General features: G+C 46.5%; 1 protein-coding gene and 1 long non-coding RNA gene across 2 annotated transcripts in view; one reads left to right on the plus strand and one right to left on the minus strand.

Annotated features, from left to right (window-relative positions):
- Nucleotides 1-13,734, minus strand: part of LOC145362483 (uncharacterized) — a 204,576-nt gene that overhangs the window by 164,988 nt on the left and 25,854 nt on the right. The window contains 2 exon segments of the mRNA XM_080218496.1: nt 2,579-2,897; nt 8,504-8,938. Coding sequence (XP_080074622.1) covers nt 2,579-2,897; nt 8,504-8,938 — 754 coding nt within the window.
- LOC145362544 (uncharacterized) overlaps nt 1-13,734 on the plus strand; it is a 538,269-nt gene that overhangs the window by 24,036 nt on the left and 500,499 nt on the right. The window lies entirely within an intron of this gene.

Here is a 13,734-nt window from a genome sequence, read left to right on the forward strand (position 1 = left end):
GGGAGAGGGCGGGAAAGTGGAACTGATCCACTTCAGATCAGCCATGATCTTATTGAATGGCGGGGCAGGCTCGAAGGGCTAGATGGCCTACTCCTGCTCCTATTTCTTACGTTCTACCAGTCCCAGAGGACAAACAGGATGACACATAGAGAGTGCTGGTCTCTGTAGCTGCAGTCTCCTCTGAACGGTTAAGTGTTGTGATCCAGAGTGTGGGTGTTGGGCTGAAGCCAGTATGGATTACTTCACAATCTCTTGGCTCTCGAGAGCCTACTTTAAACTTCACACAGACAGTTGGATTACACGAGGGTCATCAGATCGAAGGTCTGTGCTGCAAACAGAGTTAACAGACCTGTCCTGTGTTTGTCAGCCAGTCTCCTGCTGTGGAAGCTTTCTTCATGAGACAGAGAGTGAGCTACTTCTATAATAATCCAGACATTTCTTCAGGTTTTATAGGGTTATCGGACAGGAATTTTTTTCTTACAGCCTAGTACTTGGATTGTAACGTGTATGCACTCCCAAACTTAGGGGAATACTTTTTTGATTTGATTTATTGTCACATGTATTAGTATACAGTGAAAAATATTGTTTCTTGTGCGCTATACAGACAAGCATACTGTTCATAAAGAGGGAAAGGAGAGGGTGCAGAATGTAGTGTTACAGTCACAGCGAGGGTGTAAAGAAAGATCAACTTAATGCGAGGTAGGTCCATTCAAAAGTCTGACAGCAGCAGGGAAGAAGCTGTTCTTGAGACGGTCGGTACATGACCTCAGACTTTTGTATCTTTTTCCCAATGGATGAAGGTGGAAGAGAGAATGTCCGGGGTGCGTGGGGTCCTTAATTATGCCGGCTGCTTTTCCCCGAGGCAGCGGGAAGTGTAGACAGAGTCAATGGGTGGGAGGCTGGTTTGTGTGATGGATTCGGGCTACATTCACCACCCTTTTGTAGTTCCTTATGGTCTTGGGCAGAGCAGGAGCCCATACCAAACTGTGATACAACCAGAAAGAATGCTTTCTATGGGGCATCTGTAAAAGTTGGTGAGAGTCGTAGCTGACATGCCAAATTTCCTTAGTCTTCTGAGAAAGTAGAGGCATTGGTGGGGCTTTCTTAACTATAGTGTCAGCGTGGGGGGGAACCCGGGCAGGTTGTTGGTGATCTGGACACCTAAAAATGTGAAGCTCTCAACCCTTTCTCATTGGTTCCCGTTGATGTAGACAGGGGCACGTTCTCCTTTACACTTCCTGAAGTCGATGAAAATCTCCTTTGTTTTGTTGACATTGAGGGAGAGATTATTGTTGCTGCACCAGTTCACCAGATTCTCTGTCTCATTCCTGTACTCTGTCTCGAGATTGTTTGAGATCCGACCCAGTACGATGGGGTCATCAGCAAACTTGAAAATGTAGATTCTGTAGCCACAGGAGGGGGAACATCTGGGAGTTCTCGATTCTCCACCAGTTCTCATTCCCCTTTCTTTCTGGTGGATAATGGAGGTGTCACTGTGTGTAATGTGCAAGTCAGAAAGAATTCCCAGCAAGGATTAATCAACACTTTCTCATTGGAGATGTCAATCAGTGGGACCTCTCACACACTGAATTGTAGAGTTTGTCCCAAAGATCAATGTAGTAAAAGTTCAGAATCTTGTTGTAAACTAATTTCTGATGAGAGTTGCTGAGTTATGGGGAAAGATCAGAGGCAGCGGTCCTTAAAGGGAAGCTGCAGCCTCGAGAACACAATCAGCTCCAGATCCAGAATCTTAAACCTCAGCCCAGTTACTGGGATTATTAACATCAACAAAACAAAATCCATACGAGATAAAACTAGAACCAGAGAGGGCACAACCTCAGGCTAAAGGGACGCTCCTTTAAAACAGAGGCAAGGAGGAATTTCTTCAACCAGAGAGTGGGGAATGTGTGGAACTCTTTGCCACAGAAGGCTGTGGAGGGCCAGGTCATTGAGTGTCTTTAAGACAGAGATAGATAGGTTCTTGATTAATAAGGGGTTACGGGGAAAAGACAGGAGAATGGGGATGAGAGAAATATCAGCCATGATTGAATGGTGGAGCAGATGGGCCGAGTGGCCTCATTCTGCTCCTATATCTGATGAACAATCAGTATTGATCTGCACTAACATCAGAATCCAAACCCTACAGTTAATTGTGAATGTGTTGGTGCCTCAGCAGGCTGCCAGACTGAGTGAATTCCTTCCCGCACTGGGAGCAGGAGAACGGCCTCTCCCTCGTGTGGACTCGCTGGTGTCTCCTCAGGTGGGATGAACAAGTGAATTTGTTCCCACACTCAGAGCAGGTGAACGGTCTCTCCCCAGTGTGTGTTCGCTGGTGTGTCTGCAGGTGAGATAACTGAGCAAATTTATTCCCACACTCGGAGCAGGTGAACGGTCTCTCCCCAGTGTGAACTCGCTGGTGTACACCGAGCTGGGCTGAAGACCTGAATCTCTTCCCACAGGAAGTGCAGCCAAACAGCTTCTCCTCAGTGTGAACTCGCTGGTGACTTAGCAAATCAGAGGACCGAGTGAATCCTTTCCCACACACAGGGCAGGTGAACGGTCTCTCCCCAGGGTGAACTTGCTGGTGTTTCAGTAAATTGGATGACTGAATGAATCCCTTCCCACACTCAGGGCAGGTGAACTGTGTCTCCCCAGTGTGAACTCGCTGGTGTCTCCGCAGGTCAGATAACTGAGTGAATCCCTTCCCACACTCCGAGCAGGTGAACGGCCTCTCCCCAGTGTGAAACTGCTGGTGCGTTAGCAATTGGGAGGACTGAGTGAATCCCTTCCCACACTCCGAGCAGATGAACGGCCTCTCCCCAGTGTGAAACCGCTGGTGCATTAGCAATTGGGAGGACTGAGTGAATCCCTTCCCACACTCCGAGCAGGTGAACGGCCTCTCCCCAGTGTGACTGCGCTGATGAATTTCCAGCAGGGATGGAGAACTGAATCCTTTCCCACACTCCCCACATTTCCACGGTTTCTCCATGGTGTTAGTGTCCTCGTGTCCCTCCAAGGTGGATGATCACACACAAGAACATGTGTACAATTTCTCCTCACTGTGAACGGTGTGATGTTTTTTCAGGCTGTGTAACTGGTTAAACTCTTTCCACACTCAGTTCACTGGAACACTCTCATTCAGGTGTGTCACACTGATGTTTCAAACCTTTTCCCACAGGCAGAACAGACAAACATTTCTTCTTTCACATTCGAAGACTGATGATATTCAAATCCTGATTAATCGAGCGACTCTGTTGGCTCTTTACGTGATACTTGGTTTGAGTTTCTTGTCTGCAAATCCTCCCGTTCTAATTCTCTGCGAAAAGAGTTTACAAAGTCGTCACCGGAAGAACAGGAAATTCTCGCTCCTATGGAACACTTTGATCCCCAAAGTTGCAAATTTCTGTCCCTCTCATGTCTTCAGTTTAAAATTCTCCTCCTTGCATTCAAATCTCTCCAGGGCTTCATCCCTCCCTATCTCTGTATTATCCTCTAACCCTGCAGCCCGCTGAGATATCTGTGCTGCTCTAATTCTGGCACCTTGTACATTCACTATTTAATCCCTCCACCATTTGAGACAAAGCCTTCAGTCTCTCATCCCCAAACTCTGAAACCCTCCCCCTTCACCTCTCCATACTACATTTTTGTCCCTTAAGACACTGGAATATTGCTCAAAACCTTTTGTATCTTATACTCATCTGGACAGACACAAGCATGCCAAATTGTAAAAATTATCAGTCGGGCTTGTAAAGTGTTTTACTTACACTTGCGAGAAGCTACATGTAGTCAAACACAGGGAGCTGTCCTCTGCATGTAGAAGGAACATGTCCAAGCAATGGGCCTTTTCTGAAACTAAACAAAGGCAGGAGTGATAGTTCCCTGGTGCATTCTCCATGGCCACATCCTAACCAATCAGAACTGACTGTCAAACCAGTCAATACATGTTCCTCATCCAGCAGCAATTATTATTTGCTTTGAAATTTGGTATTTCTGCATCTGTCTGGATGAGTGCAAGATGAAAAGCTTCAAAAACACGTGTCTTTCAATTAGCAATACTTAAATTCCATACGACTGAGTGACCATAGGTTTACAATTCTATTACTGCTGATCTGAAAGTCCCAGTGAACACACATTTTATGAATGGCTCATTGCCACCATTAAAAATAGAAAACACTGGATAAACTCAGCAAGAATGACAGCAACTGTGGAGAGCGACAAAGTTAATGTTTTGAGTCCATGTGACCCTTCTATCAAATATAAACAAGATATAAATTTTGGACAGAATGGAAAGCTGGTGATCAGTCAGAGTTAAGGAGAGATTGACAATGTCAGGGGCGTGAGAAAAAAGGGGGAGTTAATGGAATCATTAGGACTGAAGAATGTTGACTGCGGCAAAGGTTAGATACGGAATGTGTTAATGGAAGATCAGAGCTCAGAGCAAAACTGAACAAGGGACAGTAGCCATGTGGGGCAGGGGCTGTGTTGGGACAAGCCAAGGGAAAGTGGATAACAGAAAACAAAGGAGAGCGGAGATGGAAGGGAAAGTTCACATTCTGAAGATGTTGAATATGACGTTGAATCCAGAAGGTTGGAACTTGCCCAACTGGAAGATGAGGTGTTTTTCATTGAGTTTGCATTGTGTACAACTGGAGCATTGCAGCAGACCGAGGGTGGGCATGAGAGCAAGACACTGAGCTGAAATGTGACCGGAAGGTTGTGGTCAGGTTTGGGGATGGAGTGAATGATGTCTCCACAAAGCAGATATCCAGCGTACATGTAATATCCCCAATGTAGAGGAGTCCACAAAGGGAGCACCGAGTTGGAGGAAATACAAATGAAATGCTGCATCACCTGAAAGGAGGATTTCTCCCTGGGGTAATCAGCAGGGAGAGGTTACACATTGGGCCATGGCATCGAGAGTGCGCATGCGCTTTGTGCACATTGCCCCATATAAAGATGGCAGCAGCGCATGCGCCGTGATGCACATCGCCTCTATAAAGATGGCGGCCGGTATCTCGGCTCTCTCCTGGAGAAAGGTCGCATCGCCGAGCAAACGCGGCACCAAAAGCTTATTGAGGGTTTAGTGACCGCACAGTAAGCTTATGAAGCCTCTCTGACTTACCTGCTGGCTCTGTTTATCTTCACGGATTTAATTTTGTCTCTGGATCCGCGCTCGGCCTTTGGAAAACTCGCATTTTAAAACCTCTCGCGCGAGCTTCAGCCCTCCGTCTCTAGTGACTGCGCATGTGCCAACATAATGATTGACACCGACTCCGGACCAATCGGAGGAGGTGGTGCCGGAGGTCAGAGGGTGAGTGGCTGATGCGTCAACCAATCAGACTGAATGGGGGGGGCGGGGTTGGGCTGAGGGTGAAACATGCGCAGTGGAGGTGCTGTATCTGAATGAAGGCGGTCAGATTCTCAATGTACCGCCAGGGGGACACAGTGAGACTCATCCAGACACTGGGATCTCAGCCCAGAGAGAGACTCATCCAGACACTGAACTGGGATCTCAGCCCAGAGAGAGAGACTCATCCAGACACTGAACTGGGATCTCAGCCCAGGGAGACACTCATCCAGACACTGAACTGGGATCTCAGCCCAGAGAGAGACTCATCCAGACACTGAACTGGGATCTCAGCCCAGAGAGAGACTCATCCAGACACTGAACTGGGATCTCAGCCCAGGGAGAGACTCATCCAGACACTGAACTGGGATCTCAGCCCAGGAAGTGGAGAATTCTCTCACTCAGCTGACGAAGGAATAGTGTTCCGAAAGCTTGTGGCCGTTACTATCAAATAAACCTGTTGGACTTTAACCTGGTGTTGTGAGACTTCTTACTGTGTTTACCCCAGTCCAATGTCGGCATCTCCACATCAGGGATCTTGTGTCGGACCGGCATCTGAACTGGGACATCAGCCCAGGAAGGTGGGAAAGTATAAGTATGGGTCTGTACTCGTTGGAGTTTAGAAGGATGAGGGGGGATCTTATTAGAGATGTATAAGATAATGAAGGGAATGGATAGGCTAGAGGTAGAGAGATTCTTCCCGCTTAGAAAGGACAGCAGGACTAGGGGGCACAGCCTCAAGATAAGTGGGGTGGGGTGGGGTGGGGAGGGGGGGTGGTGCAGTTTAGATCAGAGTTGAGGAGGAAATTCTTCACTCAAAGGGTGGTGAATCTCTGGAATTCTCTGCCCGTTGAAGTGGTGGAGGCTGCCTCGCTGAATATATTTAAGTCACGGGCAGATAGGTTTCTGATAGACAGGGGAATTAAGGGTTATGGGGAGAAAGCGGGAAAGTGGAACTGATTCACTTCGGATCAGCCATGATCTTATTGAATGGCGGGGCAGGCTCGAGGGGCTAGATGGCCGACTCCTGCTGCTATTTCTCATGTTCTGATGTTCTTACTCAGTCTCTCAACTCCGATACAACACAGGATTGGTCAGAATTATTTCACATCTCCCAAATTTTAAATAACCACGACAAATTAAAACTCTCATTCTCACATGTATGAATTGTATCCGGATTAAAATTCCCACATGTTTAGTAACACACCCTGGAACCAGCTCAGTAAATATGGCTCCAGGCTGATAACTTTTGAAGTAAAAAGCTTTATTATTAATTATACTTTGTTTTGGAAATCTGTTTGATTTAAATCACAGACAGAAATCCTCAAAGCTTGAAGCATTGAACCCACAAATATCATCCATACATGAGCAGAGAAACTTAGCATGTGCTTTATAAGAATGACCAAAATTAATTCCTTAAGCGTTCTTGTGGTTCTGTTTTTAAACTTCTAGAAATACTTTCAATTAAAGACACAAGGTTAAATCCCCAGAAAGATAAACCTTAACAAAGGTAGCCCAAAACAATGATAAAACCCATCTACAAACATCCACATAAACAAACAAAACATACAGGGTTTCACAGCTCGTAAATATCAAACCATGAATCCTCATCATTCTCTCTCACGGCTCTAGCTTCTTTAAGCTACAAAGCACTACAAGGTCACAATTCCTCAATTAAAATAAGATACAAAATGCTTAATTCTCCTTTATTATAACTCAAACTTTTTCTTGTTCCATCTAATGATAGGATTAGAATCTCTCAGAGGGTCCGCTTTTCAGTCCAGTGTTACTCGGAGTCACTTCACTGACTGTCAGGTCACAAATCCCTCACAAATTTGTAATAAAATAATTGATCTGATGCCTGAGAACGCTTCTTAACTTCTGAACTAACTACCTACTGCTGTTTCTGGATTGGTCAGACCCCCTTTTAACAGATTCAGGTTCTCAGCCACTAAACTGGAAGAAGTTTAATTCTAATTCATTCTGAGTAAATATTCTCACCAGGTCCTCCCTGGGGGCCCTGCTCAGCAGCTTTAATGATCAGTAATTGCAGAAACTGAGCTGTCACAGGAATGTGGTCAAGACAGTCCAGTCCCATAATGCCTCACATTCAATCTGCACTCCTTCCATTATAACAGAATATGTGTCTGTATGTAGCTGCCTCGGCCATGGTCAACCCCAACACTGCCTTCCTGAACTGCTACAATGCCTGTAAATACACCCACAGTGCTGTTAGGGAGTGATTTCCAGCTACACGTTCCAGACTTTCACTAACTGTAGGTGGATACCAGATTGATATATTCCATTCAACCACACCCAAGCTGAGTTATCCCAATTATTGTCCAGGACAATATATTCACAATATCTTTAAAACAGAAATTAAACATTCCCATTTGATTTCAGGTACTAACATATTCTGTTAGTTTGCTCTTTATTGTCGATGTCAGGCTGGGGTTGTTCCCCTTGGAGCAAAGGAGGTTGAGGGGAGATTTGAACGAGGTGGACAAGATTCTGACAGGTTTAGATAAGGTGGACAAAGAAAAGCTGTTCCCATTCGCTGATGGGACAGGGACGAAGGGGACAGAGATTTAAACTTTCTGGTCAGAGATGTAGGGGGAGGAATGTGAGGAAGAATATTTCAATGCAGCGAATGGTAATGACTTGGAACTTGCTGCCTCCGAGGGTGGAGGAAATGGACACACTAAACAATTAAAGGAAATTCGATGGATATTTGTGGGGGGGGGGAGATTTCAAACAGAAATGCTCATTAAATATCCCTGAACGTCCTAACACCCTGTCACTCTGTGATCCTTGTGAAATTTAAAACAAAGTATTCGCAACAAGACTCAAAGAGAATCAGCCCACTGGAGGCTGAGACCGGCCAGTCCAGCAGAAAGAAACCCTCCCCATTGACCAGCTGTGAGAATGAACAAAATACAGTCCTGGATATAACTGAGAGCTGAAACAGTAACAGCAGAATCCAACCCCTGGAATCACTCATGAATTCGCTGGTGTCTCAGCAGCTGGGATGAAACTCTGAATCCCTTCCCACACTGGGTGCACGTGAATGGTCTCTCCCCAGTGTGACGTCGCTGGTGTGTCTGCAGGTGGGATGACTGCGTGAATTTCTCCCCACACTGCGGGCAGGTGAAAGGCCTCTCCCCGGTGTGAATCCGCTGGTGTCTCTGCAGGTGGGATGACTGAGTGAATTCTTTCCCACACTGCGAGCAGGTGAACGGCCTCTCCCCGGTGTGAATCCGCTGGTGTCTCTGCAGATGGGCTGACCAAGTGAATCCCTCCCCACACTGCGAGCAGGTGAACGGTCTCTCCCCAGTGTGAACTCGCTGGTGTCTTTGCAGGTGGGATAACCGAGTGAATCCCCTCCCACACTGAGAGCAGGCGAACGGCCTCTCCCCAGTGTGAACTCGCTGGTGTGTCTGCAGGCTGGATAACTGAATGAATCCCTCCCCACACTGAGAGCAAGTAAATGGTCTCTCCCCAGTGTGAACTCGCTGGTGTCTCTGGAGGCTGGATGACTGGTTGAATCCCTTCTTACACTGAGAGCAGATGAATGGCCTCTCCCCAGTGTGGCTGCGCTTATGTATTTCCAGCTTAGATGGGACTCCGTATCTCTTCCCACAGTCTGCACATTTCCATGGTTTCTCCATGGTGCATGTGATCTTGCCTCAGTTGTAGCCTCGTCCACATACAGAGCACAAGTACAGTTTCTCCCAGCTGTGATATCTATTCAGGCTTTGTAACTGGTTAAAGCGCTTTAGTCAGTGCACTGGAACACGGTTGGTGCTTTTCCAGTCACACTGATGTTTGAAATCTTTTCAAATCAACAGACTGGACAGCCATTTCTCCTCCTGCATTCAAAGGCCAATTCAGGTCCCAAGGAATGTGACTCTGTCACGTCTCGATGTGACTTTTGAGAATTCTGCCCACGATTCCTCTCTCAATATCCTGTAAAATGAGTTGAAAAAAAGTCATCAGTGTCAGAACAGAAATTCGGAACAGAAAATTCTAGTTTCCACGGAACATTCTTTCCTCTCTCATTCCCCAAAAGCTGTAAATCTCCGTCCCACAAGCACTCTCCCTCCATTCTCACTCTGATATTCACCCTCCCAATTCTCCAGAAGATACTGATTGAGGCCAATTGACAGATCCACGCTCACTGTCTCCACTCCAGCACACAGAAATCGTAAGCAATAGAAGCAACAAGTTGGGCCATTCAGCCCATCAGATTGCCACAACCATTGATTGAGAATTGGCCGATCGCCACATTTCCCACGCTATCCCCCAGATTCCTCGATGCGCCAGTGTCTTCGATATCTCAAAATCTTATCAATCCCCGGCTTGAAATTGTTTGATGACTGAGGGCTTTTGTGGTCCAAAACTTCACCATATCCTTGAGTGAGGAAATCCCTCTTTACCTTAATTTTCTCTCCACTTTCCTAGCTGTTCCCCATAACTCTTGACTCAAATCAAAAATCAGTCTAACTCACCCTGGGATATATTCAATGAGCCTCAGCCTCCACTGATCCCTGTGGAAGAGAAATCCAAACGATTAATGACTCTGATAGGCAGGAGATTAATGCCTGGAAATATCTAAGGTAGTTCCAGGACAATATTAATCTGTCTTCATTCAGACAGAGGGAGGAACAGCAGCAATGCTGGGCCACAATACAGGAAGCTCCATTCAGCCAAATCTCAGACTCTGATTGGTTGGAGGACCAGCGCCTCATCCGGTCCTCCAGGCGTTCCCATTGGTCAATGTCCCTGCACGCAGACAATGGGGGGGGCGGAACCCGAGCCCACGTGTGGTTTTGACCCGCCAGCTGGTGTCCAATGCGCAAAGTGTTCTGCTTATGTAACCAGCCTGAATCAGCCAATCAGTCTGCTCCAGCGGTGACGTCTCCGGAGCCCCGCCCCCGCCCATTCATTCATTCCCCTCCAGTCAGCACATTCCGCACATTGTTACTCCATTCATTCATACAGAGATCTGTCTGGCAGCCTGAATGGAGACTGTCAGCTCTGTGTGTGTGTCCAGGACAGAGATCTGTCTGGCAGCCTGAATGGAGACTGTCAGCTCTGTGTGTGTGTGTCCAGGACAGAGATCTTTCAATAAGCACCTTCAGGGGAATTGGGAGAGAGAATATTAGATGCAGCATAGAGGGAGAGTGTGTAAGACAGGGATTCACAGCTTTTGGGGAATGAGAATTACTACATCTGACCAACCATCCCTGAACCTTCAGAATAAATCTCTCAGGACACTCTTATCTCTGACTTGTCTGTACTTGTAGCAGTCTCACAAGTATGTGTGCTGATATGAGAGGCTCTGCTCGGCAAGTTTAATGCCCCATGATTGTGTCTTTAATGACTAAATAGGAATGTGCTCAAGCCAGCTACATCCCATAATGCTTTATATATCAGTTAGTAACAATTCATTTGTTAACACAGTCCACAAGGATATATAAATACATTTAAAGGCAAAATACTGCGAAACAAAAACAGAAAATGCTGGAAAATCTCAGCAGGTCTAACAGCATCTGTGGAGAACTCTGACGCTCCAAACGTTGGCCTATTCTCTTTTCTAAATAAAGCTTTTTTAAAGTCATGATCTTACTGAATGGCAGGGCAGGCTGGAAGGTCTAGATGGCCTACTCCTGCTCCCATTTCTTATGTTCTTAAATATATATAACACAGCTGCCTCAGTCTTGGCCCATTCTGACACATACGATGGTGACTGGCAGGTCAGCCAATTGGTCAGAATATTTAAAATGGCCAAGAATGAGGAAAAGAATGACAAGGGAGGAAAAATGAGAGTATGAGGGAAAGCTAGCTCGAAGTATAAAGACCGATAACAAATGGAGCACTGGCCATAGAGCAATAAAGCACAGAAACAGCCCCTTGGGCCAACTGGTCCAGGCCAAGCTCTGAACCTGCGCCTCAGAATTCCCTCCAGTAACTTATCCAGCACTGATGTGAGGCTCAGCGGCCTACAGTCACCAGACTTCTCTTTACTCCTTAAACAACGGAACAAGATCTGCCACACTTCAATCTTCCACAACTTTGCCAGTGGAAAGAAAGAAGCAAATCTCTCTTGAAGGGCCTCTGCAATTTCTTCCCTAACCTCTCAAAAGATCTGAGAATACACTTTAATTAGGCCCAGGGGATTTATTTACCTTAATGCACTTTAAGGTTGAAGATTTCTCCACGAGTATATCTCCACTGCATGGGTTTTCTCCGGGTGCTCTGGTTTCCTCCCACACCCCAAAGATATGCCCTTAGGCTGATTGGTGTAACAAATTGTCCCTAAATTAGTCTCCCCTCAATCTGGTTTCCAATGTGAAGTGCCATAAGCATAGACAAGGGTCATGGGTGGAAGAGGGGACTCACAATGTTAAAATGGGCGGCGTGGGCTCGTTGGGCTGAAGGGGCTGTTTCCTGGGCTGTGTTGTTCTTTGTTCTAAGTACAAAAGTACATAAGAAATAGGAGCAGGAGTAGGCCATCTAGCCCTTCGAGCCTGCCCCGCCATTCAATAAGATCATGGCTGATCTGAAGTGGATCAGTTCCACTTTCCCGCTTTCTCCCCTTAATTCCCTTGTCTATCAGAAACCTATCTACCCGGAACTTAAATATATTCAGTGAGGTAGCCTCCACCACTTGGCAGATGGAATACAATGTTGGCAAGTGTGAGGTTATCCACTTTGGTAGGAATAATAGTAGGAAGGACTACTACTTACAGGGCAAAAAGCTGTAGCAGGCGACGGTGCAGAGGGACCTGGGGGTCCTTGTGCATGAGTCGCAAAAACCCAGCCTACAGGTGCTGCAGGTGGTCAGGAAGGCAAATGGGATGCTGGCCTTCATAGCGAGGGGGATAGAATATAAAAGTAGGGAGGTCATGCTGCAACAGTACAGGGCACTGGTGAGGCCGCAGCTGGAGTACTGTGTGCAGTTTTGGTCGCCGCACTTGCGCAAGGATATTTTGGCCTTGGTGGGAGTGCAGAGGAGGTTCACTAGGCTGATACCGGAGTTGAGGGGGTTGAGCTATGAGGAGAGGCTGAATACACTGGGCTTGTACTCGTTAGAGTTTAGAAGGATGAGGGGAGATCTCATTGAGACGTGTAAGATGATGAAAGAGATGGATAGGATAGAGGTGGAGAGGTTCTTCCTGCTCAGAAAGGACAGCAGGACTAGAGGGCACAGCCTCAAGATAAATTTAGATCAGAGTTGAGGAGGAACTTCTTCACTCAAAGGGTGGTGAATCTCTAGAATTCTCTGCCCGTTGAAGTGGTGGAGGCTACCTCGCTAAATATATTTAAGTCACAGGTGGATAGATTTCTGATAGCCAGGGGAATTAAGGGTTATGGGGAGAAAGCGGGAAAGTGGAACTGATCCACTTCAGATCAGCCATGATCTTATTGAATGGCGGGGCAGGCTCGAAGGGCTAGATGGCCTACTCCTGCTCCTATTTCTTATGTTCTTACTTCAACGGGCAGAGAATTCCAGAGATTCACCACACTTTGAGTGAAGAAGTTCCTTCTTGACTCTGATCTAAACTGGTCCCCCCCCCAACTCATTTTGAGGCTGTGCCCTCCAGTCTTGCTATCCTTTCTGAGTGGGAAGAATCTCTCTACCTCTACCCTATCCATCCCCTGTAATACATATAAGTAATAGGTGTGTGGCCCAGTACATAACCTCTTATTCCTTTAGCACCTATGATACTCTCCTCAGTCAACAAGGAGGAGAAATATTCATTTAAAAACTCAGCGATCTCCTGTGGTTCCACACACAGATGGCCACGCTGATTTTTAAGGAGATCTATTCTCTCTGTAGCCACACTTTTAATCTTAATATAGCTACAGAGCCTCTTGGGATTTTCTTTAATCTTATCTGCCAGATCCATATCATACCCTCTTTTCTCCCTCCTGACTGCCCTCTGAAGTGTTCCCTTACACTTTGTAATCACATGGAGTGATTCACTTGTCCCTGTTCGTCTAAACCCAACGTATGTTTCCCCTTTTATCTGAGCGGAGCCTCGATATTCCTTGTCAGTCAGGGAATCCCTGGCGACGTGACCTGATGTGGAGACGCCGGCGTTGGACTGGGGTAAACGCAGTAAAAAGTCTGACAACACCAGGTTTAAGTCCAACCGATTTATTTGATAGTAAACTCACAAGCTTTCGAGGTTTCCCTCTTCGTCAGGTGAATGGAGAGTTCTGGCCTCAGACAGAGCATATAAAGCACAGACAGTTTAGAGATTACTGATTAGAATGCGAATCCTTACACCTAACCTGCTGTTCAAGTCTAAAAGTGGCCGACAATGTGAGTGGAAGGAGCACTGATCACAGGTTAAAGGGATGTGTATTACATAAGAACA

Source organism: Carcharhinus amblyrhynchos, unplaced genomic scaffold (assembly GCF_965287045.1).
Source record: "Carcharhinus amblyrhynchos unplaced genomic scaffold, sCarAmb.v2.hapA scaffold_38, whole genome shotgun sequence".
Taxonomy (NCBI): domain Eukaryota; kingdom Metazoa; phylum Chordata; class Chondrichthyes; order Carcharhiniformes; family Carcharhinidae; genus Carcharhinus; species Carcharhinus amblyrhynchos.